Source organism: Pelodiscus sinensis, chromosome 5, assembly GCF_049634645.1.
Source record: "Pelodiscus sinensis isolate JC-2024 chromosome 5, ASM4963464v1, whole genome shotgun sequence".
In the NCBI taxonomy this organism is placed as follows: Eukaryota; Metazoa; Chordata; order Testudines; family Trionychidae; genus Pelodiscus; species Pelodiscus sinensis.
The window spans coordinates 35,018,281-35,044,593 of NC_134715.1; the positions used below are offsets into that span (position 1 = coordinate 35,018,281).

General features: G+C 45.3%; 1 protein-coding gene across 2 annotated transcripts in view; it reads left to right on the top strand.

Annotated features, from left to right (window-relative positions):
* Positions 1-26,313, top strand: part of LOC102459910 (bifunctional heparan sulfate N-deacetylase/N-sulfotransferase 3) — a 126,500-nt gene that overhangs the window by 49,719 nt on the left and 50,468 nt on the right. Inside the window, exons 3-5 of one of the 2 annotated variants that reach the window (XM_006112612.4) lie at positions 1,484-1,571; positions 6,876-7,030; positions 25,909-26,094. In XM_006112612.4, the coding sequence (XP_006112674.2) occupies positions 1,484-1,571; positions 6,876-7,030; positions 25,909-26,094 (429 nt within the window). The remainder of the gene's footprint in view (positions 1-1,483; positions 1,572-6,875; positions 7,031-25,908; positions 26,095-26,313) is intronic. The other variant, XM_006112613.4, reaches the window with a different exon arrangement.

The following is a 26,313-nucleotide window of genomic DNA, read 5'->3' on the forward strand; positions in this document are numbered from 1 at the left end:
CATAGCTGCATTGAAGGTGAAGGATTTCTTATAGCCTGTTTTGGGGGGGTGTTACTATTTATTCTTTTCTGTTATATATTATGTACTTATTTATAAACAATGCTCGCATCTCTTGATTTATAAACAAAGAGATCCTTACCAACTTCATCGATGCTCACATTCTGATGTCTTGAGTTTTCTACTTGTAAGTACCTTAATTGATATATGCACCTCTAAAGAAATGTATAACTAGAAAAGAATATAAAGAAAGGCATGTATATTTAAAATTATAAATTATAATTGCATAAATTATTGGGGAGCTTTTCAAAGGCAAAAATGGGAGTAAGGGTATTGAATGTCAAGGAAAGTTGGGTGCTGTCCCCTTGAAAATCTCCTCCAGTAATTTTGATAATCATTCTCTTGAGTGATCTAAAATTATCTATCTTTTTTAACATACTTTTCTTTATTAAAACAGAATATGCTAAGTAGTTACTATACTCGTGTGCTTCCCTGTTAGAGTATCACTGCTTAGGGGACGTCTCCTGAAATAATTTGTAACTTTTGGAGTCACAACATATGAAGTCAATCTGGAAATTTGAAGAGTGAAGATGTCGCTGATGGAATAATAAGAGCCCATTACTTTCATCCTGATAGCTTTTGTTTGTACTAATTTTGTGCAAGAACGTATATGGTGACAGCCAGCATGTTGTTTAAGTGAACCAGACTTTGTGGTCTAAATTCCAGTTGTTTGATGCAGAATAGGCTTCAATGTTCATCTCACTTTTTCTCGTCTATTTTTTCTTTTTTCTTTTTTTCTTTTTTTTTGGCCAACAATTTCTGAGCTACAGTAAGATGTTCTATGTATTTACTCCCACTTGATCTAATCAACAGTTGTGGGAGGCAGTGTTTCCTAAGGAGCAAGGCACTAGACTGGGACTTAGGGAAGCTGGATTCAGGTCTGAGCTCTGGCATTGGCCTGCTGAATGAGCATTAGCACATCTCTTCTTCCTCCCTGTGTCTCAGACCTTGTCCACACTATGCAGCGCCATCAATCTACTTCAGTTATGCAAATAGCAGAGCTGAAGTTGACCTTCTGCAGCATCTTGGTGAGGTTCGCGGGGGCTGCTCTCCCGTCAACACCAGCTATTCTTCTCATCTTGGTGGAGAACTTGTGTAGACTGGAACACTCTCAGAGATTGATTTATCTCCTCTACAGCTGACATGATAAATTGATGACCAGTGGATCGATCGCTGCAGCATCGAACCACCACATAGTGTAGACAAGGCCTTAGTTTCCCCATCTTTAAAATGGGGTTAATGATAATTGCAGCCTTTGAAAAGGCTTACAATATAGGTATATTCTCCATGAAGATGCATGTACTTCAGAGTTAAATTTGGTCTTTGGCTTTTCAGACATAAATTGTATTTTTGTCATGGTCTTTATACAGGAAAAAGAATGAGAGCATGTAAGATCATGTGCATTTCTTTGTGTATTTATTTTCAGGCCCTGCTTGATACGCAGAATCTTTTGAGAGCTCAGATTACAAATTTTACTTTCAACCTGGGATTTTCAGGAAAATTTTACCATACAGGTAAGAATGAAACTCTAAAATCACTTTCATTTTCATTGGAAGTATCTTTGTAATGTAGGGGAAGTAGAAATTACACTGATGATGCAGTTTTGTTATTAAATGTAATTGGATACTGCGGAACTGCAGTCAGGTTCTGAGTAGAAAAGAAAGCTTTCTTCACAAGAATATAATAAATAGAATAGGCTGCCTCAGGGTATATAACTTAATTGTGTGATTATACTGAGTCAAACTCTGCTTTTGAAAGATGATTTACATTGACTAACCCTTGTGGTAAAGCAGTATTCTCCATAACAATAGTGTCCTAGGTATATGCATTTTTTTTGCCCAGTTTTCCCACATTGTATTAAGCAAACTAGATCCACCTATCTAGATTATTTTGCATATATTTATATAGTGTCCTTGTGGATTAGACACGGGGGCTGTGTCTACATTGGCACCCCTTTCCGGAAAAGGGATGCTAATGAGACCAGTCGGAATTGCAAATGCCGCGGTGGATATTTAAATCCCCCGCGGCATTTGCAATTCCGACTGGTCTCATTAGCATCCCTTTTCCGGAAAGGGGTGCCAATGTAGACACAGCCAAGGTGATACTTTTTAAAATATCTTACACATGCATTAAGGTTCTATTCAGCTTTCACTCATACCTTCAGTTTCCATGAAGGAAATCCAGGAATGCATATAGGCCAGATCTGTTGCATATATTGAAAAATATACCTGAATATTCATATCTTCTATTCAAAATGGTAATTGTCATGCACAACCAAGTAAAGAATATCTTCAAAACATGGCTTTACATCTAAACTGGTTTGGCAAAGCTCTCTGAACAATTCATTAATGATAAAGTAAGTTTGCAGATGACATGAAGATTGTGGAATTGTTAAGTAATGAATACAACAGATCACTGACATTGAATGGTCTCGATTGCATAGTAATATGGATACAAGCAAACAATATGTCACCAGTTGTAAAGTTATATATTTAGGGACAACAAGTGTAAGAGATAGCTTCCCTCATGGTGTACGTATCTGGAAAGCAGTCACTTGAAAAAGCGTTGGGAGGTGTGGTGGATAATCAGCTGAACATGAACTCCGAAGGTGATGCTTTGGCCAAAAGGGCTAATGCAACCCTTGGCTATATAAACAGGAGAATATGGAGCAGAGAGGTTATTTTACCCCTGTATCTGGCATTGATGTGTCAGCTGCTGAAAAATTGTGTCTAGTTTCTGATGTCCATAATTCATTACAGAAGTTGGTAAATTTGAGAGGATTCAGAGAAGAGCCATAATAATTCTGGAAGGATTGGACAACAATCCTTACTGTGATAAAAACTGGGAACTGATTCTATTTAGCGTACAGAGAAGATGATGGCTAACTTATCGAAGTTTTGAAAGTTGGGAGGAGTTCTAAAGTCAGTGTTGTGCAGGAAGTCAGACTAGATAATCAGATGATCCTTCTGGCCTTAGAAGCTATGAATCTGTGAATGCCATGCTTGTGGTTGCTCCAGCATAAGGGACACTTGAGAAGTACTGAGCAGCTTGAATTAGAATCAAATGTCTTCAATTCCAGCTGTCTTCAACACCGGCTGACTCCAATGAGTACCTCTTCTGATTAGGGCCATTCTTAGGCATATGCAGCATATGCAGCTGTGTAATTTTGGCGTGCCCTAGGCCTCATATGCTCTAGGGCCAACAGGACAGTAAGCAGGTAAGGTGGTCTGTGTCCCTGGAGATCAGGACCAGGGCCATGTCTCTGGGAGAGGGGACCTGAACAGAGCTGCGAGCTGAAGCTGGGGATGGGCATGGGGCTGGGAGTGAGGTAGAGGCTGATAGACCATAGGGGCAGGGCCAGCAGCAGAGCTCTGCGCGGCTCCCAGGACCCTGGGGTTGGGGCCGACGGCAGAGCCCTGGGCAGCCCCCGGGACCCTGAGTATGGGGTTGGCAGCAGAGACTCAAGTGACAGCTGGGACCACACATAAAATTTGGGAGTGCTGCAGTACCCCTCTAGTCCCCACATCTGTCCCTGCCTGCCCTGTTCCTGCCCTCACAGCCCTGAGGGCACCTGCCGTGCACCATAAATCTTAAGGACCACATTGCTCCTGATCAAGTCCTAAATTCCCAGTAGCAGACCCTCTATTCCCACACAGTCTGTGATATCTTTCCACGATCAAGTGTGTTACCAAAGGTATCATAGAGAAGATGCCACTAAAAGTAAACATTGAGGGTATGTCTACACTACCCTCCTAGTTCGAACTAGGAGGGTAATGTAGGCATACCGCACTTGCAAATGAAGCCCGGGATTTAAATTTCCCGGGCTTCATTTGCATAAGCGGGGAGCCGCCATTTTTAAAACCCCGCTGGTTCGAACCCCGTGCAGCGTGGCTACACGGGGCACGAACTAGGTAGTTCGAACTAGGCTTCCTAGTTCGAACTACTGTTACTCCTCATTTCAAATCCCGGGCTTCATTTGCAAGTGCGGTATGCCTACATTACCCCGCTAGTTCGAACTAGCGGGGTAGTGTAGACATACCCTGACAGAGTAAATATTTGTGACTTCACAGAGTAGTCACATATATTTCCTGTTCTCAATACAAGGAAAAACTGTAGTAATTTCTGATTTTTAATAGCAGCCACTTTATTCAGTGTTCATATTTCAAGATTCTAGCAGGCTTAAATTTCTTTCTGTGATCAGTTGATATGCCCTATAGCCTGTCAACAGCAAAATAGGGTGCATATTGCATAATAGGGAGTAAATTGGTGTATATTTCTCATCACTCGATTTTTGCAAAATTGGCTACATAGAACACACGTCATTTCAGAAAAATTTCCCAAGAGGATTTACATCATTATTAAGAAAGTAAATGGTTACTGTTTTCTTGACCAATATGTAAACACCTGATCTTGGCGTAGACTCAATGTGAGATAATATTCAGAGCTTCAGGTTTCAACCATTAATCTTTTCTGTTTCTTAGGATATAGTTTACTGCTTTTGTCTTGCATGTAACACAGTTACAAAATTCCAGTAGGTATCTGTCAGAAAGATATATGGGGAAAAACAAAGAAAAACTTAATCTCTTATAATTTTCATGTTATCTAATTGCTGCTTTTGATCTCCCTTTATGAAATCTTGCTCTTTAAAAGTACATTTGAGAAGAAATTTTATGGATAAGTTTATTGAAAATTAGTCTCTATATTTAGTCATCTAAATCCATATTTAGACACCCAAACAAAAGGCCTGATTTTCAAAACTGTTAAGCACTCAGGAAAGAGAGCAGCAGTTGCTGGTGTTCAGCAATTTTGGAAATCATGCCACTTATTTAAGTGCCTAAATATGGGCACTCATATTTGAAAAGCTAAGGTTTTTTTTTAATCCTTCTTTGATAAATGAAATATAAAGAAAAATGTAAATTCTGAGAACTGGAACTCTCAAGTTGCCGGGTTTGACTGTATAATGTATCTGTTCCAGGAAAGTGCTGAAAGCCCGCTGAAATATTTAAAAGTTCATTGGTCAAAACCCTTAGAATATATTGTCTGTCACCAACCTGCAATGAGGGAAGAAGATGGATATTTCATCATAAATTTCCATGATTGCCGGGTGATAATGTATTATAGCTTACAATCTATGTCATTATTGCACATGTTCTGTGTGGAAAACGCAGTAATATCTCATGAGCAAACTGAGGTCCTTAATCAAGGAAAATTTCCCGCTAAGTTCAATGAGAGTTTTGTTTGAGTAAGGGCCACAGATTTAGCCCTTCATATAACTGACCAAAACACAACTCTGAATCATCAGATAGGTTGTAAAAATATATGCAAGTATAAATAGAGCATCTGTAGACATAAAAAGACAGGATAAGGCACTGAATAGGGAAAAGGGCAGTGTGTTACACAGGGAAGCAGATGTTATATGCTGCTGGAATAAAAAAGTAGGACCACATCAGGGACCGGGAGAGACAAAGGCAACACAAGATAATGTCAGAGTTAAAGGACATTAATATGAAATCAAAGAAATAAGGTGATAAGTAGAAATGAGACTAAGAAATGCAAAATGATTGAGTCAAGCTAAAGTAGAACATAGGATTAGATTGTCTGACTTTTGTGGTGATTACATGGGAGAAGGATGGGATGATAACAATTCTCTGCCTCCTTTCTTGAGTGAATTGGTCCCTTCTAGCATCTCTGAGTCCCTAGGTCCCCCAAGGGGAGGGAGGCAAGAGACAGAACTGGCCAGCTGCAGAGGAGAGCAGGTGCTTTCCCTTCCTGAGGCTGCACAGTCCCTCCCAGAATTTCTGGGATAGCACAGCTCCACATGCAGGTTAGTGATACAAGCTGATCCATATTGTAAAACCATAAATAAGTAGGTTACTATGGAACTGGGCTCAGTGTTGGACCATACTGTTAAAAATCACAAAGCAAATTTCAAGATCCCAAAGGGGTTGCTGTGCCGTTACATCTGACTGCCCTATTTTTCCTTTCTAACTTGATTCTCTAACTCAGTTTCCCCAGATGAAGACAGAGGTAGAATCAGTGGAAAGAACAAAGGAATAAGTCATACATGGTTCATCGGAGAAAGAGGAAGATATGAAGGGGATAGAAGTTAGAGATAGTACAATGTGATTTGGGAGAGAAGTCAGTTTAGTGAAGTAAATAAAATGAATAATCATTACTGAAACAATAATGGCAACTTGATGCTTTGAGAAGCTGAAACTGGATTTTTAAATGTGTGTGGTTTATGGGAAGAAGCACTATACAACTGGATAAGCAGGAAATTGACATGTCATAAGATAATGAGCAATGTAAGAATTAGAAGGGAAGAGAAAGGAATAGAGTGGTATAGGACAGTATGAAGAGGTTAGTAGAGGAATACTTCAGAAAAGCTATGTAATGTAAAAGGTAAATCAGAATAGATGGCAATAGGAGTTTTGTCTGAATAAATTACGCTGAATAAAACTTGTTAACACTGTGATTTATCCTCTTCATTGCATGCCTTTTTATAGGTCCTTTTTAGCTGCTTTTTGTATTAGTTTTGTAATATATGTGTGAGAGAACAGTGTTTTATCATGCATTTTGATGCTTGTAAAATCTGGTGGAGAGGAATGTGTGCTTTTCAAAACTAATTATATCAGGGGAGATGGAGTTTATATTCAGTATATTTTAAAACCTTTATTTAGCATCATTGTAATATCAAATTTCTATTAAATATTTTTGATGCATTAGACTCTAGAATGCTGGTGTTCCTCTTGTTTTTCCTAATGATTTTAACATCATAATAAACCTGGAAATTTTGTTTTGGGGGAATATTTTTGCAGGAACTGAAGAAGAAGACGAAGGTGACGACCTGTTGTTGGGCTCTGTGGATGAATTCTGGTGGTTTCCCCATATGTGGAGTCACATGCAGCCTCATCTCTTCCATAATGAGTCATCACTGGTGGAGCAGATGATTCTCAACAAAAAATTTGCCTTAGTAAGTACCATCTTTGCTCTGTATACTCAGAAGAGCTGTGTGAGAATCAAAATTGGCTTTTTTTCAGGAAATGCTGTGCTTGTTAATTTTATTTTTATTCTGAATTAGATGTTATTCAATGCAAAAAAAAACCCTGAAATTTTCCATGAAATGAACATTTAAAAAAAAAATTTTGACTCAACTGAAAACTTCAATTCTGATCAAATTTAAAACTTTCTTTCCTATTTTGATGATTTTATTTTACATTATAATATAAAATACATTTTGAAACAAAAAGTTGTATTGAAAATAAAAATCAAATCATTCCATTACAGTAAGTTTGAAATGCTTCATTTTGATTCAGTTTTCTAAACAGAATTTTGTCAACATTAGCACATTTCCTCAGAAAGTTTCACATTTCATGAAGTGGCATTTTCCATAGGAAAAAAATGTTCTGGTGGAAAATTTTCAGCCAGCTCTAATACTGAAGTGCATTATTTGCATAATGAAATATAATCTAAGTCTGCCATTCTGAACTTTTTCAAAGCTCTTTCTCTGCTTTGAAATCTAGTAAAATCTCTTTATGAATATATATTACAATTACACATTTGATCAGTTTATATATAAAAATAGCTATTCTGAAAAGCATTGACTTTGCTAAGTAATTATTTATTCACAGCAAGGTACTGAAAAAAGATATTTCAGAGAGAACTTGAAAGAAAAACAACATGAGAGATACATGTATAAAAAAATTGGGGAAAGCAAAATTTCTTCTTCGGGTAGTCCCCGTGGGTGCTCCACTTCTGGTGTCGGGCTGGTCCCGGCGCCGCAAATCGGAGCTTTAACAGAGCTGTGTGTGTGTGTGTGGTCGGGCAGCGCGCGTGCACTCCCGTTTCGCGCCTTTCATCTACCGCGCGCTGCCCGGCTCCCGCCAGTTCTTCTCATCCGCCTTGGGTCGCAGACGGAGCTTCCCTACTCTCTCCTCAAAATTTCCCCCTTCTTCCCTTCGGCTGTTTGCCGTGGGGAAGCCTCATAACTTTTACTGTTTAAATATAGACTGCGTCTAGCCCCGTTGGCAGACGCGGTTTAAAAAAAAAAAAAAAAAAAAAGAAGAAAGGAAAGAGTATACTGAGAAAGAGCAGGGCTATATATAGATATACGCTGTTGGCGTTTTTTTCTGTTGCCTGCTCTGGTTAAAAAAAAAAAAAAAAAAACAAACAAAAAAGGAAGGAAATAAAGTTTAAACGGAAAGAAAGTAACACGGAGTAACCGGGGACGCATACAAGCGGCTGCTCTTAGCCGGCGGTAACACTCAGTCCCCACAACTCAAAATGCCGGGCTCCCCCGGCTTCAAGAAATGTGAAGGCTGTGCTGAGCCAATGCCGGTGTCAGATGGACACTCGGCTTGCATTCGCTGCCTTGGGGAGACTCACATCCCCCAAAAGTGCTCCCACTGTGCCAGCCTGACGACTAGAGCCCGCAAGGAGCGGGAACGTCGCTTGAAGGAGATCCTGTTTGATAAGGCTCTCATGCCTTCCACTGCCTCAGGATCCTCTGCCTCCGACCCTACGACTGATAAGCGGAAGGCTCCTTCTGAGGCTTTGCCCTCATCAAAAAAGAGGAAAGCCTCTCCTGCTCACTCCCTGCCAGCTGCTCCGCAGTCGCGGGCAAGCGCAGGTGACAAGCCGGGCACTTCTCGTTCGAGGGTAACCCGTGCTCCATCAGTCAATAAGCCGGCCGGCACTTCAGAGTCTCGTCAGCCCCCTGCTCGGGATCCTCACCCGGCACCGGGGCTTCTTAAAGAGACAGACGCAGCGGCACCAGTTGTATCAGCGGTGCCGGCTGTTGAAGGGCTTTTAACCACGGCCCCCCACAGGGAGCTGTCCTCAGCACCGGCAGGGGATCAGCGTGCTCATACTCAGATGCCTGCTTCACAGCCCTTAACCCTTCACTCTCCAGGCTCTACACAGCCAGCAGCATCAACACAAAAATCAAATGCCCAGGGAATCTCCCAGTGTGCCTCGCCAAGGTCTCACCACGAGCCATCCCCTCACCGCTGTGCCTCTACGCACCACGCAAGAGACCATGGGCATTATTACCACCGCAGTCTCTCATCTCGTCACTACTATAATAGAGAGCGTAGCTGTTCACACCAGAGATATTCGAGATCTCCTTCTCCGGCGAGACGCTCACGATCACCAACTCATTCACCTAGAAGTACATATTACGCCAGGTATGACAGCACTAGATCTTCTGGACGCTTCTCCCCTGCAAGGTCTGGCCGGCACTATTCTCATCGTTATAGACCGGACTATCTTGAATCATCTCATCACAGTCACTCTCGGTCTCATCGCAGGTCTCCATGTTCCTGTAGATCAGTTAGTCCGCGCTCTGGGCGCTCGGAGATCTCCAAGCGTTCTCCGCTACGACGTCCCGTATCTTCTCGTTCCCCCACGCATTGTTCTCAAATGTCGGACCTAGAGGAAGGGCAACTCTCGGAAGGTGAGCAGGATATCTCCCCTAATGCCAGTTCACCACAGCCCTCTAGGGATGAACCGCTGTCTATGGGCGAGAAGTCTCCACCGGATGATCTTAAGGAATTCCAAGACCTGTTTAAACGTGTAGCGCAATCTCAGGAAGTGCAGCTCACTGACTCTCAAGCTAAACAGCATAAGCTGTTTAAGAATCTGCACCCTAAACAACAGAGAAAGATTGCACTCCCGGTAGATGAAGCCATCTTAGAAGTGGCACAGGATATCTGGCAGACGCCAACATCGATACCGCCAACTAATAAGAAAATTGACAAGAAGTATTTCGTTTCATCCAAAGGACTGGATTTTCTTTTCAATCACCCTCAGCCGAATTCCCTGATAGTGGATGCGGTTCGTCACAAGAACAAGATGCCCCAATTCAAGAATTCCCTACCGGATAGGGAGACAAAGAAATTGGACCACTTTGGTCGGAAAGTTTACTCCTCCTCGACCTTGTTACTGCGGGTTGCCAATTATGCTGCTCTGTTATCGAACCATAACTTTGATAATTACTCTAAGTTACCGGAACTCATGCAGCACCTCCCTGACAGTAAGAAGTCTCTCCTTAGATCAGTTGTCCAGGAAGGTTTCACCGCATGTAGAACAGCCCTTCAGATAGCCGCGGACATTGCTGACACAGCCGCGCGAGCAATGGCAACAGGCATTGCGATGAGGAGAGCTTCCTGGCTACTGTCAGCGGGAGCTCCTAAGGAGTTGAACTCCAAAGTGGAAGATTTACCCTTTGATTGTCAGAAGTTGTTTGCCTCTACTACCGACGAGATCCTCCATTCTGGCAAGGACTCTCGTATGACCCTTCGTTCTCTGGGGATGTACACGTCACCTTTTAAACGCAGACGATACTACCCTTTCCAGAGGAAATATGATTATTTTCCCTATAAGCAACAGCAACAGCAGCAACAGCAGCGTGGATCTGACCAGTCTAGATTCAGACAGCGCCCTCAGCGCAAACGTCAGCAACAGAACCGCTCTGCTGCTCGACCTTCCCAGAAGCAGCAGGTTTGACTCCCGTGCAGAGGACGCGAACATGTCTCCAACGGTCAGCACTCGGAAGCCTGCAATCACCACCACCACTCTATTCCACCACCGCCTCAGGCCATTCCTTCATCAATGGGCCACCATTACATCGGACCGATGGGTCCTAGAGGTCATATCGTCGGGCCTGACAATCCCGTTCGCATCAATCCCTCCGACCACTCCTCCCACCCCATCCCTTCTCAGGGACCCGTCTCATGGGGCCGCTCTTCGAGAAGAGGTTCTTCACCTACTCGAGATCGGAGCCATAGAGAGAGTACCCGACGAATTCCGAGGCAAAGGGTTCTACTCCAGATATTTCCTGGTTCCCAAAAAGTCCGGAGGGTGGAGACCGATCCTGGATCTGAGGGGTCTGAACCGTTTTATTCGAAAGCAGCGCTTCAAAATGACCACCCTGGCCAAGATCATGCCAGCGCTAAACAGAGGAGACTGGTTCGCAGTCCTGGATTTGCAAGACGCATATTTCCATGTAACGATTCACATAGCCCACAGGCGTTTTCTCAGATTCGTAGTGGGCGACGATCATTTTCAGTACAGGGTTCTTCCTTTCGGCCTCATTTCGGCCCCAAGGGTGTTCTCCAAGACACTAGCGGTAGTGGCTGCCCATCTTCGAAGGATAGGAGTCGTTATCTTCCCCTACCTCGACGATTGCCTCATCAAGGCGCGCACCCAGTTAGAGGCTCAACACATGGTAGTCGCAACTCAGGAGTTGTTCGACTCCCTCGGCCTTATCGTGAACACTCAAAAATCGCGCCCACGACCTACGCAGATTTTAACCTTCATAGGAGCGCGTCTCGACTCCCAGTCGGAAAGAGTCCATCTTCCACTCGAGCGTTTTCAAGTAATGCAAGACCTGATAAAAACAGTTTTGCACGCTCCAATGCTCCCGGTACGCGTATGTCTCCAGCTTCTGGGACATATGGCTTCCACGACAATCATAGTGCGCCATTCAAGACTGCACCTCAGGTGTCTGCAGCATTGGCTAAGCACGGTTTACAAGCCTACCGACCACAGCATTCGCAAGACGGTAGTACTTCCAGTACATGTCAAAGACTCTCTAGTATGGTGGACGAATCACAACAACATGTTGTCAGGAGTTCCCTTCCATGCACCACAACCGTCACGAGAGATAACCACAGACGCTTCTCTCATCGGCTGGGGTGCCCACATGGGCACAAAAACAGTTCAGGGTCGTTGGTCCACTACGGAGATGATGCTCCACATCAATCTTCTCGAGCTTCGAGCCGTGTTTCATGCCTGCAAACATTTCAAGGTATACATAAAAGGTACTGTCACCAGAATCCTCACGGACAATGTAGTCGCAATGTACTACGTAAACAGACAGGGGGGTGCCCGGTCCCGCTCACTTTGTGCGGAGGCTATCCGTCTCTGGAAATGGTGCATTCGAAACAACATCTCTATAGTTGCGTCATACTTACCGGGTGTGAACAATACCACAGCCGATGCACTGAGCAGGTATTTCCCCCAGGACCACGAGTGGGTGATCCGCACAGATGTCCTCTTAACTCTCTTCCATCAGTGGGGGTTTCCGACGATAGATCTCTTTGCAACACGTGCCAACGCAAAATGCAGAGCTTACTGTTCCAGAGCGGGAGTGGGACCTCACTCGCTGGGAGACGCATTCCTCCTTCACTGGGGCACATCACTCTTGTATGCATTCCCCCCTGTTGTACTCATTCCCAGAGTACTCGAGAAGGTTGTGATGGACAGGGCACGAGTGATACTTATAGCCCCAGCATGGCCCAGGCAGCCATGGTACTCAACCCTTCGGCAGCTCTCTGTACGAGCACCGCGCCGACTGCCTTGCCTACCAGATTTGCTGACACAACAGAGAGGCTCACTGCGTCACCCGAAGCTGGACACTCTGCACCTCACTGCATGGATGGTACATGGTTCAGCGAGTCCGAGAATCTTTGTTCGGACCAAGTGAAGCGTGTTCTCCTGCACAGCAGGAGAGATTCCACCAGGAAAACCTACCTGTCAAAGTGGTCCAGATTTGTACGATGGTGTGCTCCTAAACTCCTGGATCCCTTGCTTTCGCCGATGCATGTCTTATTGGACTATGTCCTTCAGCTGCAGGCAACCGGACTAGCCATTTCATCACTTAAGGTCCACATAGCGGCAATAGCTGCTTTTCACTACCCCGTTGAAGGCAAGTCGGTTTTTTCTCACCCCATGATGGTTAGATTTCTCAGAGGATTGGCTAACCTCAACCCACCACGGAGACCTCCGCCACCTGTATGGAGTCTTGACCTGGTTATCGATGTCCTCACTGGGCCACCGTTTGAACCGCTGGCCACGGTACCGCTACCGATGCTTACGATGAAGGTACTTTTTCTTCTGGCTATAACATCAGCGCGCAGGGTGAGCGAGTTATCCGCACTAATGTCAACGCCTCCCTATACGGTCTTCAACCCGGAATCAGTGATACTGAGGTCTCATCCAGCCTTTCTACCTAAAGTATGTACGGAATTTCACATAAACGAACCAATTGTTTTGCCATGTTTCTACCCAAAACCGCATGCATCTCAGCGAGACGCTCTCCTGCATACGCTCGATGTCCGCAGAGCCCTGGCTTTCTATATAGACAGAACCCGTACTTTACGTAAGACGGACCGCCTCTTTATTTCAACATCGGGCTCTTCTAGGGGCAAGTCCTTATCCGCCCAGCGCATTTCCAAGCTGGTTGTCTCTTGTATCACGACGTGCTATACTATCCGTAAGAAGTCTCTCACCTCGCAACCTAGAGCTCACTCAACACGAGCGGTCGCTACGTCTACAGCTTTCGTGAAAGGTGTCCCTCTTCGTGACATCTGCCGTGCTGCAACTTGGTCTTCAAATTCTACCTTTTCAAGACATTATGCAATTGTTCAGCACTTCACCACTGACTCAGCAGTAGCCTTGGCAGTGTTGCCTACTGCTCGGAATACCGATTCCGAAACACACGTTTAGCCGAGATCACTGCTTCGGAGTCACCAGAAGTGGAGCACCCACGGGGACTACCCGAAGAAGAAAAGGAAGTTACTCACTTCGTGCAGTAACGATCGTTCTTCGAGGTGTGTCCCCGTGGGTGCTCCACGACCCGCCCTCCTCCCTGCTTCGGAATCTTGTTTTTTTCTGTCTTTCAGATAGGCGGTGAGACGAACTGGCGGGAGCCGGGCAGCGCGCGGTAGATGAAAGGCGCGAAACGGGAGTGCACGCGCGCTGCCCGACCACACACACACACACAGCTCTGTTAAAGCTCCGATTTGCGGCGCCGGGACCAGCCCGACACCAGAAGTGGAGCACCCACGGGGACACACCTCGAAGAACGATCGTTACTGCACGAAGTGAGTAACTTCCTTATACCTGGCTTGATTCTGCCATTCAGTGCCATATAACCAAAACAAGCCAGATGTCCCATTACTCCTGGGGGAATTCTGAGTCAATACTAGCTACATTACTGTTAGGCTGTTAGGGGGTTGGAGGATTTCCTCCAATGCTCTTCAATTCTCCATCCATTGTACTGTAGTTTAAATAAATTATAAAAATACTCAGATTTCATGGCCCCAGCAAATGTCTTTGCTTCTCCACAGAAAAATGACTTCTGATGGGGAAATAAAGGGAAGCCACAAGAATGATCATGGATTCCTCCCCACCAGTTCAGGCAGGTCAGTTTGTCTGGCCAGGGAAGACAGTAGAGACATAAAATCACTGCCAGGACAGGGGAGAGGAGGACTGGACAGTCATGTGTGAGGAACAGTGAGAGACTCAGTGCTTGCAACGTGCTTGCCATGGAGGGGTAGGGTTTTGGAGTATTTCTGAGGAGATAGACATGGGGTAGACACTGTCCCCTCATGCAAGCAGAATGTATTTGCTTGCTTACTCAGTGAATTGTTCACATTGTTCTTAGTGAATTCTCTCAGGAGTATAAAATGGGTGTAAACATTTTAAGGCTCCTTTTCATTGCCAGAGTGCCTCATTTTAAAGGACAGTGTGGCCTTATAAATGCTTATGGTACTTAAGTGATTAGAACTGGACTAATTTTTGGACTGAAAAATTACCTAACAGAATGTCCATGAACTGTTTGTTACTGACCTTTCTTGAGATGCTTGAGATGGTCAGTAGTCAATGTAAATGGTGAGTTTGAGTCCCTAGCCCTTATTTGCTCTTCAGTTGCCTATGATGTAACTCTGAGCATATGGCTGCATATGACTAATAACTAGCAATAAAGGGTCAGTACTAGCTACATTACTGTTAGGCAGAGGGGTTTGGGGTTTTCCTCCAATGCTCTATCTCATTTAAAGAAATAAAATATGCAGCATTTTAATATGCACAGAAATTTTACTTTTTGGCACAAAATTCCCCCAGGACTATACTTATGTGGATTATACTATGCTACTTATTTACAGGTGTGAAGGCTGCTAATTTTGAAGTATAGTACTCTGATGTAAAATAGATTGTATTGTTTAAAATCATGTTCATTTTCACAATTTAAGGATTCACTGGGAGCTAAACTATGCTTTTGTTTGTGGGGGAGCAAAGGGTTAATAGATAGTAGATGAGGGTTGGGAGAGAAAGCATACGGAGTGTTTCTCCCTTAGCACATTCATATATGAGCGAGCCCTAATTTGGGTCTAAGTGATGGAGAATGTAAGGAGAGTCAGATGAGATTTGCTACTGACAGGGCTAGGAGCCCAAGAGAGGCTGTTTCTTGATGGCACATGGCTACAACTCCCCTTGGTTTTCTAGAACTATTGGGCATAATTCTCCGTCACTTATTCTATTGTAAACCAGGAGTTTGAAATCGGTGGAATTGTACTGGTAATGTTAGAGGAGTGTTGAATCCATTATACTGTTACAAATTGTGTCACTTTGTTTTTACTCCCTCACAGAAAATGTGAGCATTTAATTTTATTATATTGGTCGGAATATTCATTAATTTACAATTAACTTTTAATGCAAAGACTAACTGAAACACACAAAGAATGACTCCAACAACAGAACATTGTTCTAGTTGCTTTAGAGATAGCTGCTAAGTTGCAGGTCATGTTAAACTAAACACTTCCAAAATATGTGCAATAGTCATTTTTTATCTTACAGCAGTTTCTCTCAAAGTGGGCTCCCAATCCACTTTGAGAATGCTGCTAACGGTCGGCTCCAGTTTGTTTATCTAAAGGTTCTGTAGCCACAAAGGCTCACGGCTCCCATAGGCTCTGGCTCACCATTTAAAAATAAACACCATGGACCAAATCTCAAACACTACTCTTGCTGTTATGTGCTGCTTATAGAGCACAAAGCAGCTGGACAGTTGGCTTCATTATAGCCTGAGAATTCCCCCAATGCTAGGACTTGCTAGGACTGGTTTAGCACTTTCTACATTAAAACCATTCCAATGCACAGTATAGGGAGCTCAGTTAAGGTGAGGAATATGCAGTCATAGATCTGTTAAATCTGTTTCATTCCCCCAACCATTTTAACAGCCCTTGGGAGCCACTAGCAGCTGGTATAATGTACAGAAACCTTAGTTGGCTTGAAGCAAAAAGCTGTACTAGGTATACAAAGCTTGGCCTTAGTAATCTGCTCTTATGAGCCTTTCTCTTGAAGTCTACTTAGTCTTTCCTTAGTTAAAATTTTGCAGAGGATTTTGTGTAGGTAAATGAATCTGATTAAATAAATGGGAGTTCTGTGAGCGGAGAAACTGCAGAATTGGATCCTTTGTAAGGATAGTATAAAGCAGGGCTGGGCATAAGAATGAAGTGGTTCAGCGGGGTTAGCCCCTGATGGGCCACTGCCATTTTATTTAACTGCATCTTCACAGGTAAGGGTGCTTGCAGCTCCCATTGGCCATGCATCGCCATTCCTGCAGGTGTTGCCAAGGGGTGGCCAAGGAGTGTTGCCCATACCTGTGGTGGTGCAAGAAAATATAGCTGTGGTGGCCCACCAGGGGCTAACTCTGGCAAAGTGCCCGCAAACCGGTTATTACACCACCATCAATGCTGTAAATCATTGATTGCTTTGTTGAAATACCATCACTCTTCCAATATTCCATTCTATTATTTTTCTTTTACAAACTGCACCTTGGCTCTTAGATCCTAGCAGTTAAAAAAATGTATGCATTGAAACACAAAGTTTTCACCACAAGGAGCATTGATCTACTGTAACTAAGACTCATTGTATTGTTCGTACTAGTTGTATACACATAAGATACGATTCCGACATACAGTTTACTAGTGTGTGTTTAAAATCTTTGGCCATATGCTTTGGTGGGAAAAAAACACTTTGTCAGATGCATCTAGGGTTACCAGGTGGCTTCAAAAAAAATACCGGACACGCTTGATCTCAGATGGGGGGGAACACTGGCTAGGAGGGCAACGGGGCTAGCTGGGAGGATGTGTAGGAGGGGGGTAAACCGGCTCGCAGGAAGCAGGGCTGGTGGGGGGTCGGGAGCAGCGGGTCTGGCTGGGGGAGATGCGGGGGAGACCGACTGGGGGGAAGCAGGTCTGGCCAGGAGAGAGTTGGGGGGAGCGGAGCTGGCTGGGAGAGAAGCAGGGCTGGTTGGGGGGCAGCGGGGCTGGCTGCGGGAGATCGGGTGAGGAGATACCAGCCAATGGGAAGTGGGGCTGGCTGGGAGGAGGTCAGAGGGAGTGGGGAGTGGGGGGAGAGAATCGGCTGGTGGGGAGCGGGACTGACCTGAGTGCACGCAGATTCCGGGGCGCTGTCTGTACTGCACACGGTCCCGGCAAAGCGTGAGTGAGTCCAGCCCCGAGAATTCCCTCCTGCCCCGCTCCCCCGCCCACCCTCTCGCATAGTTGTGTACTGATACTCCTAATAATATAAAACTTAACTAATTAGAAAATACCAGACATTTTATGTGTCCGGTATTTTCTTAATTTTTTTCCAGTACAGAACCCTCAAAAACTAGACTGTCTGGTTCAAAACCGGACACCTGGCAACCCTAGATGCATCTGGCAAAGTGGTTTTTACCCATGAAAGCTTATGCTCAAATAAACCTGTTAGTCTTTAAGGTGCCACAGGATTCCTTTGTTTTCTGCAGACACAGGCTAACACAGCTACCCACCCTCTCCCTGAGACTAAAATATCTTTTGGTTTTGCTCTTCTGATTTCAAAACCAAAAAGTTATTTCAAAACCTCTTTGAAAGGGCATTTTTACATAATTTAAAACCAGTGAGCTCCCTATCACCAATGTTACTGAGGGTTGCCAACTTTCTTATTGCACAAAACTGAACACCCTTGCCCCACCACGCCTCACCCATTCTCCAAGGCCCCACTCGCCTTTCATTCCATCCCACTGTTGCTCGCGTTCCACCACCCTCACTCACTCGCTCATTTTCACCACCTAGGGCAGCAGGGTAGCTGGGGTGTGGGGAGGGGAGAGGACTACAGGTGAGGGTTTGGGCTCTGGGGTGAAGGAAGGGCCAGTGTGTGGGAGGGAGTTCTGAGCTGGGGAAGAAGTTTGGGGTGCAGGAGGAGGTGCAGGCTCCCAGAGGGCATTTGTGTGGGGCAGGGGCTCAAGGCAGGGGCCTGGGATGTAGGAAAGAGTTTGGGCTCTGCACTAGGGGTACAGCCACTGCAGTGGAGCTGGGGTGAATGGTTTGAGTAGAGGAGGGGGCTGCAGGCTGGGGCCGAGGGATTCAAAGTGTAGCAGGGGGTTCTGAACTGGAGGAGGGGTGTGGGGAGAGGGAGGAGGTGCAAGCTCTGTGAGGGAGTTTGAGTATGGGAGGGAGCTTAGGGCAGAGTGTTGGAGTATAGGAGCAGGGGAGGGGTGCAGGCTCCGGATGATGCCAAAATTACAGTATGTGTGTGAAGTGCTCAGCGTAAGAATAACAATATTTGAGAAATACTGAAGAAGACTCTGTTATGTGGAAAAAGATTATATGCTCATTATTAGTATGAAAGATTGTAATTGAATTACATCTTTATTAGCGAATATTGATGGCAGTTTAGGAAACCCCTTAATTCACACTTTTGTTGAGAGTTGAATGAAGAAGATTAAATAGGACATTATAGAATACAGTCTCTTACATGTTTTATTAAAGATTATTCTTTTTGATGCTTGTGTATGCTCAAGCGAAGTAGAAAAGATTAAGATAAGAGAAAGGGAATTGGAACTTCTGTACTGAATATAAATAGATTAAAGCTATATAACTGTTTGTATTTCTATTGTTTCTTTACATATAATCAAATCAATGGGCCAACTCCTATACGCTTTTTACTGAGTCTTGCTTATCATTGAAGTGAATGTACATTACACACTCTGCTCCCTCAGTAGAGAACCAAGGAATATATAAGGAATAATTGATAGAGTGATACGTAGGTTTTATCAAGCATGACCACAAAGTGAGGAAGCTCAAAGTGAACAATGCAGGCTATCCCAAATGCATAGTAATAAAACCTTATGCCACACTACACCATCATACATTCTGCGTCTGCCATAAATTTTGTGTTTGCAAATTTTTTAGATTTTAAAAAATTGGGATTTAAAAAATTTTATCTACCTAATAAACCACATGTGTTTTTACAAGTCCTACTTTACCAGGTGCAGGGCTCCCTAAACTCTGAAAATGAGGACAGATAGCTTATCCTTTACTTATAAGCATTACAATTTTAATGTCTGATTTTTCAGGTTCTTCCAGGAATAGAAGGAAATACTGTGTATTACACTGACAACATTGTCTTTCCAATTTAGCCTTTCTGCCTTGTGATCAAATAGATTTTTATAGCTGAGAAACTTCATTTCTAGAAAACTTGTCAGTGGTCTAGGACTAAATCTTGACTGTTCTGATCTTGGGGCAAATATACAAACTATGTGTTTGTTTGTGAATGAATACATAGAGCACAATTTGCATCCTCCAGACAGACCTCTGAGGGCACTTGTTCCACAAGAAGTTTTCACCTCTACAGGAAAAGAGAGCCTCATTCCTGACACAACTTCCCTTCAATAGGTTTTGCAGGGTAGAGGTTCCCATTATTTGGAGACTGGATGCCTAAGGGCATTAAGAAATCATTCATTCATCTCTTAGGGTATTTCGAAATAACGCGTCTATACACAAAATGCAATTTGAAATAGCTTTTTGCTAAATCAAAATAGCGTATCCACACTGATGACTGGACGCGGAATCGCATTTAAGGCCAGCTGAAACCGGTTCCAACAGGGCATCAAGTCAGTAGTTGCTTTGTGTGGCTGCTGTCAGAGGCCCTCTGGACAGACGGTTCTCAGCTTTCCCTGCTTGCTTGTCTACCTCACTGAGGGACAGCAAAGCATTTTTCTCTCTGCCTGCTTGGTTACCTTCACTTGGGACACCACAGCACTCGGCACCCTGGAGCCAGAGCCACCTCTGGGCACTGTGTTGCTTCTTTTGGATGTTTTGCTGCAAGCCTGGCAGCAAGTGCTGGAGACTGCCTGGCACCATCTGCAACAGCCCAACCCCCCAAGTCCTCTTCCGGACCCTGTTGGGAGCTGTGGAGGAGCAGCGCCTGGACACCTGAGTGCCCCGCCGCATCTGGCGCCTGGACACCAGCAGCGACTGGTGGGACCACTTTGTCCTGGAGCACTTGGGAGACCAACAGTGGACCCAGAACTTCAGGATGAAGAAGGACACCTTCCTGGAGCTCTGTGAGTGGCTCTTCTCTGCTCTGCAATGACGGGACACGCACATGAGGTCTGCCATTCCCCTCCAGAAGCGTGTGGCCGTTGCCCTATGGAAGCTCTCCACACTGGATAGCTACCAATCCATCGGCAATCACTTTGGCATGGGGAAATCCATCGTTGGAGCAGGGCTCATCCAGGTATGGCAGTCTCCGGCCATTGTGCCAGGGGGTGGGGGAGCAAGGAGTGGATGGTCTGTCGCAGGAAAAAGGAGGGGAGGGGTGCAAGTCCCCTCCATGGGAGGGTTTGTTCTGTCCCAGCCGCACTTCGGACTGCCCGTGGTGGCCAGGATTGCGGGGGGAAACTCTGGGGAGACTGGGGAAAGGAGGCGGGAGAGGGGAGGAGAGAGGGTGGGAGAGGGGAGGAGGGAGCTGGAAGGGGGAATCAAGGGGAAGAAGGGGAACGGGAAACACAGAACTCAGGGGTGGGGGTCTCGCCGGGCCAACTGTCTCCCAGCATGGTGGGTGCGGGGGCCTCGATGTCCCCGGGTGGGGATGGGGAGGTTTAGGAGGGAGAGGCAGGAGGGGGAGAAGAAGTGGGAAGAGGAGCAGGAGCTGGGGAGGCAGCAGGCGCTGGAGCAACAGGAGGCAGCACTCTCTGCACCACGGTCTGCAGATAGGCATAGATAGCACGACCCTGGACAAGCTGCTCCAGCCGGAGCTTCAAGTCTAGTTCCACCCAGTGGTCGAGGATGCGGTGCAGGGCTCGCAGTGCCCCCAGGTGCTGCTCTCGGTACTCCTGTAGTGTTTGGCTGGTCCTCCTGTGGAGCCCTCGTGTGCGGGAGCATGTCCCAGGTGGGGTGGTGTGCCCTGCACGTGCAGCTGGTGCGACTGTGGAAAAAGAAGAAAAGTGGTCAGTTCTCCCTGAGGACACAGTGGGTGAAGCCCAGACCCATCTGCAAGATGACGATGACCATGCCCTGCACCATCAGAGCCGATGTGCTTGCACAGAGGCCATGTTTGGAATGTCCGGCTATCCCTGAGAGTGGGAGCTGCCCCAAGACCGCACCCATGCTCCTGTGCTGTGTATAGTGTGGCCGAGGTGGGGGGGAGATGTCCCATGCCTCTGTGTAGAGGGGACTTGTGAAGGGAGGACGTCCTGCTGTGTCCCGCCCCGGGTTCAGGAGCATGTCAGGTCTCTTCACACACACGTGTGGCTATCAGGCCACGGACCCTGTGTGGCACACAGCGGAAGCCACCTGCTCGGGTGGCACAGCATGTGGTCGCACATGCACAGGTTACTGCATGATCCGTGGTAAGCAAGGCCCACGCACGCGGTCCCTGGTCTCCCTCCCCATCCCCCCCGGGAAGGGGACAGTGATGGCACTTACATGGTGTGGCCTCCCCGGGCGACCCTGGTGACTCCACTGCTGGGACAGCTTGGAGGTCCGTAGCACCCTTCATGGCAGCTCCTCCTCCATGCCCTGGTCAGAGCCCTCCGGACCCGAATCGCTGTCCCTTGGGGAGGCACAGACCATCCCGCCCCCCAGGATGTGGTCCAGGGCCTCAAAATAAGGGTAGGTATGTGCCCCTGTTGAGGAGCTGCCTCATGTGGCCCTGGCATATCCCTGCTGCAATTCTTTAATTTTCATGCGCACCTGATCTTGGGTGTGTATGTGGCCTTTTGTGGCTATGGTGGCAGCTATGCGGCTGTAGACGGCCGCGTTCCTCCATCTAGTGCAGAGATCATGGACATTGGAGGCCTCCCCCCAAACCTCCGGCCCCTGCCTGGCTCTTGGGAGCTGGGGGACTGGGTGGTGGAGGGCTGGCTGGATCTGGCTGCCTGGCTCATATTGGGGTCACTGTGTCAGGGTCAGTGACTGCTGGCTCTGTGCTGGCAGACCTGTAGCTGGCACATGCATTGTAGCCAGAGTCTATCCCTTTAAGGGCTCCGGGGCTGGCGGAGAGGAGAAGATTTTTCCTGGTTTGGCCCGGAGTGACCACCAGGGCTCCCTGGGAAGGGCTGGAGGCCCCCTATTTTGAAATAAGCGTCTACACAGAGCTTATTTTGCATTAGCTATTTCGAATTTGACATTATTCCTTGTAGAATGAGGTTTAATTAATTCGAATTAAGCGCCCCGCTATTTCGAATTTATTTTGAAATAGCGGTTTTCTTGGGTAGACGCTATTAAAGTTAATTTGAAATAACGACTGTTATTTCGAATTAACTTTGATGTGTAGGCATACCCTTAAGACAAATTAGAATCCACCCCAAGACAGTCACAGACAAAAAGGGATTACTCTAATAGGGCTGTTTGTGGGCAATATGAATGAGTTAGTGGTCTAAGTCCAACTCCTCTCCATGCCAATCAACAGCTTTGTTGGCAGTCTCAGGAGAGAGGCTAGTGTTTGATTATTATGGAACATGAATTACCCTTTCACCTCAAGAGTTCATCTGGATTCCAGCACCTTGGCAAAGCCATGAAAATAAGTGTGCTTTGCTGCTCCCTATTTTGTATCTTCTTTGGAAATAAAGAGAGGGTGTCCTTCTGAAGAGATGTCAGTACAGTAGAACCTCAGAGTTACAAATACTCGAGTTACAAACCAGTCAACCACATGCCTGATTATGAACAGGAGGTACACAATCAGGCAGCAGTGGAGACAAAAAAGGCAAATACAGTCAAAGCACGTTGTTAAATATAAACTACTAAAAAAAAGGAAAAAATAGCATTTTTCTTGGGCGTAGTAAAGTTTCAAAGCTGAATTTTGAAAGAACGTTTTGTTCGGAGTTACAAAACATATCCATTCCTGAGGTGTTCGTACCTCTGAGGATCTAAATGTTTGTCAGTTTCCAAAAGCATTTAATTCACCACAAAAGAAAAAAAATGTTATTTCTTTCCATGCAAGCAAGAAGAATGTGGTGGGACTGTCACCTGATGTGCTGAGTCTCACTGAACCTGCTTCCTCTGACAACCTGGGCATGCTGTAACCGTATCTTGCTGAGCTTGGTTCACGAGCCTGCTTCAACACAGGGACAGGGCCACACCCCACAGACTTCAAACACATACTGAAAGTAGCTCAGTGTGAGATCTTTTCCAGCACTTAAGTATACATCCTCTGGGATTTAAACCCTAGAATCATCTGTTTTATGCTGTAGAGAGATGTATACAGTGAAAGCTCATGAAATTTACCCTCTTTCTCAGTGTAAAAAGAGATATGCAGAGGCTTGTTGCTCCCCCAGCTAGCAATTACTTACACGGGCTTTATTACTAAAAAGAATAACTTTTTTATACCCTTGGGGGAGGTGTGAACAGAGGACAAAAACACTATATGTGATGCTTTTGCCTGGCTAGATGGGGTTGTTAGTATAATGAGAATAGATAAGAATACTTAAAGCATTACAGGATATAGTGGGAGTATAATATATGACTGTCAACTGGAAGGCTGCCTGGCTTTTCTCTCAAGCCAAGGTCAAGCAACTAGTTAGGAGGGGCAAAGGGGGGGGCGGCATAAGGGGAGACAGAACACACAAAGAAAGCAAAGAGCAAAACCTCACTCATTGTCCTTCCCGTGGAACACAACAGGGGTGGGATGAAGACCCCAGACTCACAGCCCTCCAAAACAGATCATGACCATAAGCTGTAAGAGGTGTGATTGGGGGTGTGCATTGCAGGTATAGTTATGTCTGCTAAGGAGGAGGAGCTGGGGAATGGGGACACAGGCAAGACTCTGCGGCTTCAGAGCTGGGAATAGAACACTGGAAAACAGACTCTCAAATGAGGTTTATCAGGACATCAGAATAACAAGCCCATTACTTCAATTGCATTTTGAATTTATGGGCGTGCTGTTAAGACACAGAAAATTTTATTTCAGAGTAACCCAAAATAGCACTGCTGTCTAAACGTACCCAAAGACAGCCAAGTTGCTTTTTAAGCTTGTGGTCAGGGGCAGATGACAGTTTTGCGGGGCCCTGGGCAGCGTAATTCTGCGGGGCCCCCCCTTTGCCACGGCGCATGCGCGGGGCTTTTTGAAGTGCGGGTCCCAGGGCGGCCGCTCCGTTCGCCCTGCCCTATATCCGCTCCTGCTTGTGGTGTACTACTGTTGGGGCAGTCTTCAATGGAAACTCTGTGCCCCTTCCCCAAACCAGGTAGTGAAAAGAGAACTTGTGACTACTTTGCAATGAAGGTATCCTATCCAAACATAAATTCTTACTTAGTTTCAGAATATTCCTTAACTGTTTTCATTTACAATTAAACCCTCTGAGTCCAAATATAATTTTGTTGTGAAAAAAAATTCACAATTCAACACACGCACTCCTTGGCTATCAGGGATTTATAGCTAAAAGCAAACCCTGCTTTTTAAGAATAAATAAAAAGATCCTGTCATAGTGCTCTTTTTTAGGCCTTCTCTGTACCTTGTTAGAGGTTTCAGTGCCTTGTTGCACCCCTGCTTAAGGAAAGCTCGCTCAAGCCAGTCTGCCAGCAAGACTTGTTCTTCCAGAGTCCTGGAAGGACCTGGAGGAAACACTTATTAATACAGTAGTTGCCTTAAGACCTGGCGATTCTAGGGCAGTGGTGATGGGCCCTTTAAATTTCTGCCAGAGTGCTGTGCTGCACACTCTGGCTACGTCTACACTGTAGCCTTCTTGCGGAAAAGCTTATGCAAATGAAGCTCAAAAAATGAGGAAGAATGGCTCTTGTGCTAGAGGGGTTTTTTTGCACAAAAAGGAACCATCTACACTGCTCTTTTATGCACAAAAGCCTCTTTTGCAAGAATGGCTGCTCATTAATTATGCCAATGAAGTGTGGCGATATTCCATGCTGAGCTTCATTTGCATAAACTATTCCGCAAGCAGGCTACAGTGTAGACGTAGCCTCTGTGCAGCTCTGAAAGCTGTGGAGGGCGGGGGAGTGCAGCACGCTCCAGGCAGTGCAGAGGGCTGTCTGCCCCTTCTGCCTGAGGCCTCATCCTTTGTGTAGCTGGCCCCTCACCTTGCCCGGGGGCTTGCAGAGGCTGTCAGCCTCCCTTGGTGTATTGTTAAATGTGTAACATTGATGTATTCATGACACCAGCTGGTACAGCAAGTATATAGTACTAGGGAAACATCTGATCTAACATTTTTTTCCTTAGGGGAAATTTACCCCGTGCACTTGGGACTTAAGGAGTATATATAGGTCATGTAATGGTCCTCTACATGGTGGGTAAATTTTACCAGCAAAGTTGTGACAGGCTCTGGTCCTCAGTGCTACACACGTAAAAATTACTGAAATCAGGAAGAGTTTTGCCTGAGTATGAGCTGTTTAAAGGCCCACAGTGGGTGGGGAGTGTCACATATTTTGTATTGAGGTACGTTTAATGGCAGAAGCCATCTCTTGTATTCATTGGCATGCTTCTTGAATTCTCAGTCTCAGAGAATTTTTTTCTCAAAAACTTGCAAAGGCATGTCCCCCTTTCTGAAGTATTGGTATAAGAATACAAAATATTTTTCTTACGTTTCTGTCATTCTTTTCTCCTCATTCCTAAAACTTCATTCCATATTTGTGTATTTAAACCTTTGCATATCTCACTGCATCCCTTTTATACCAGCATGCATTTTCAGATCATCCCTAGCTGCATTTTAATCTCCCAAAAATGGCACTTGCAAGCTACACAAGCATTAAATTATTTAATATTCTAGACCACTCACTTTTCCTGATATTTTTTCAGGAACATGGCATTCCAACTGACATGGGCTATGCAGTAGCTCCCCACCACTCCGGGGTTTACCCTGTACATGTTCAACTTTATGAGGCCTGGAAAAAGGTTTGGAATATCAAAATCACCAGCACAGAAGAGTATCCACATCTAAAACCTGCACGATACAGACGGGGCTTCATCCACAAAAATATCATGGTGAGCTGCTTTTGTGATTTTTATATTCAATCTTACTGCTTCAGTTTTTCATGACTAATTTAAAAAATAAAACAAAAAGTGTAAAAGCATCTCATCCTAAAAGTTCAAATTGTGAGAAGCACATAAGTCATAAATTATAGTTGACCTTAACCTGCTAATTAAAATCAGCATGTCTAAGCCTCTTGCTGACATTCACCATACTGCTGATGAAAGTAGCAT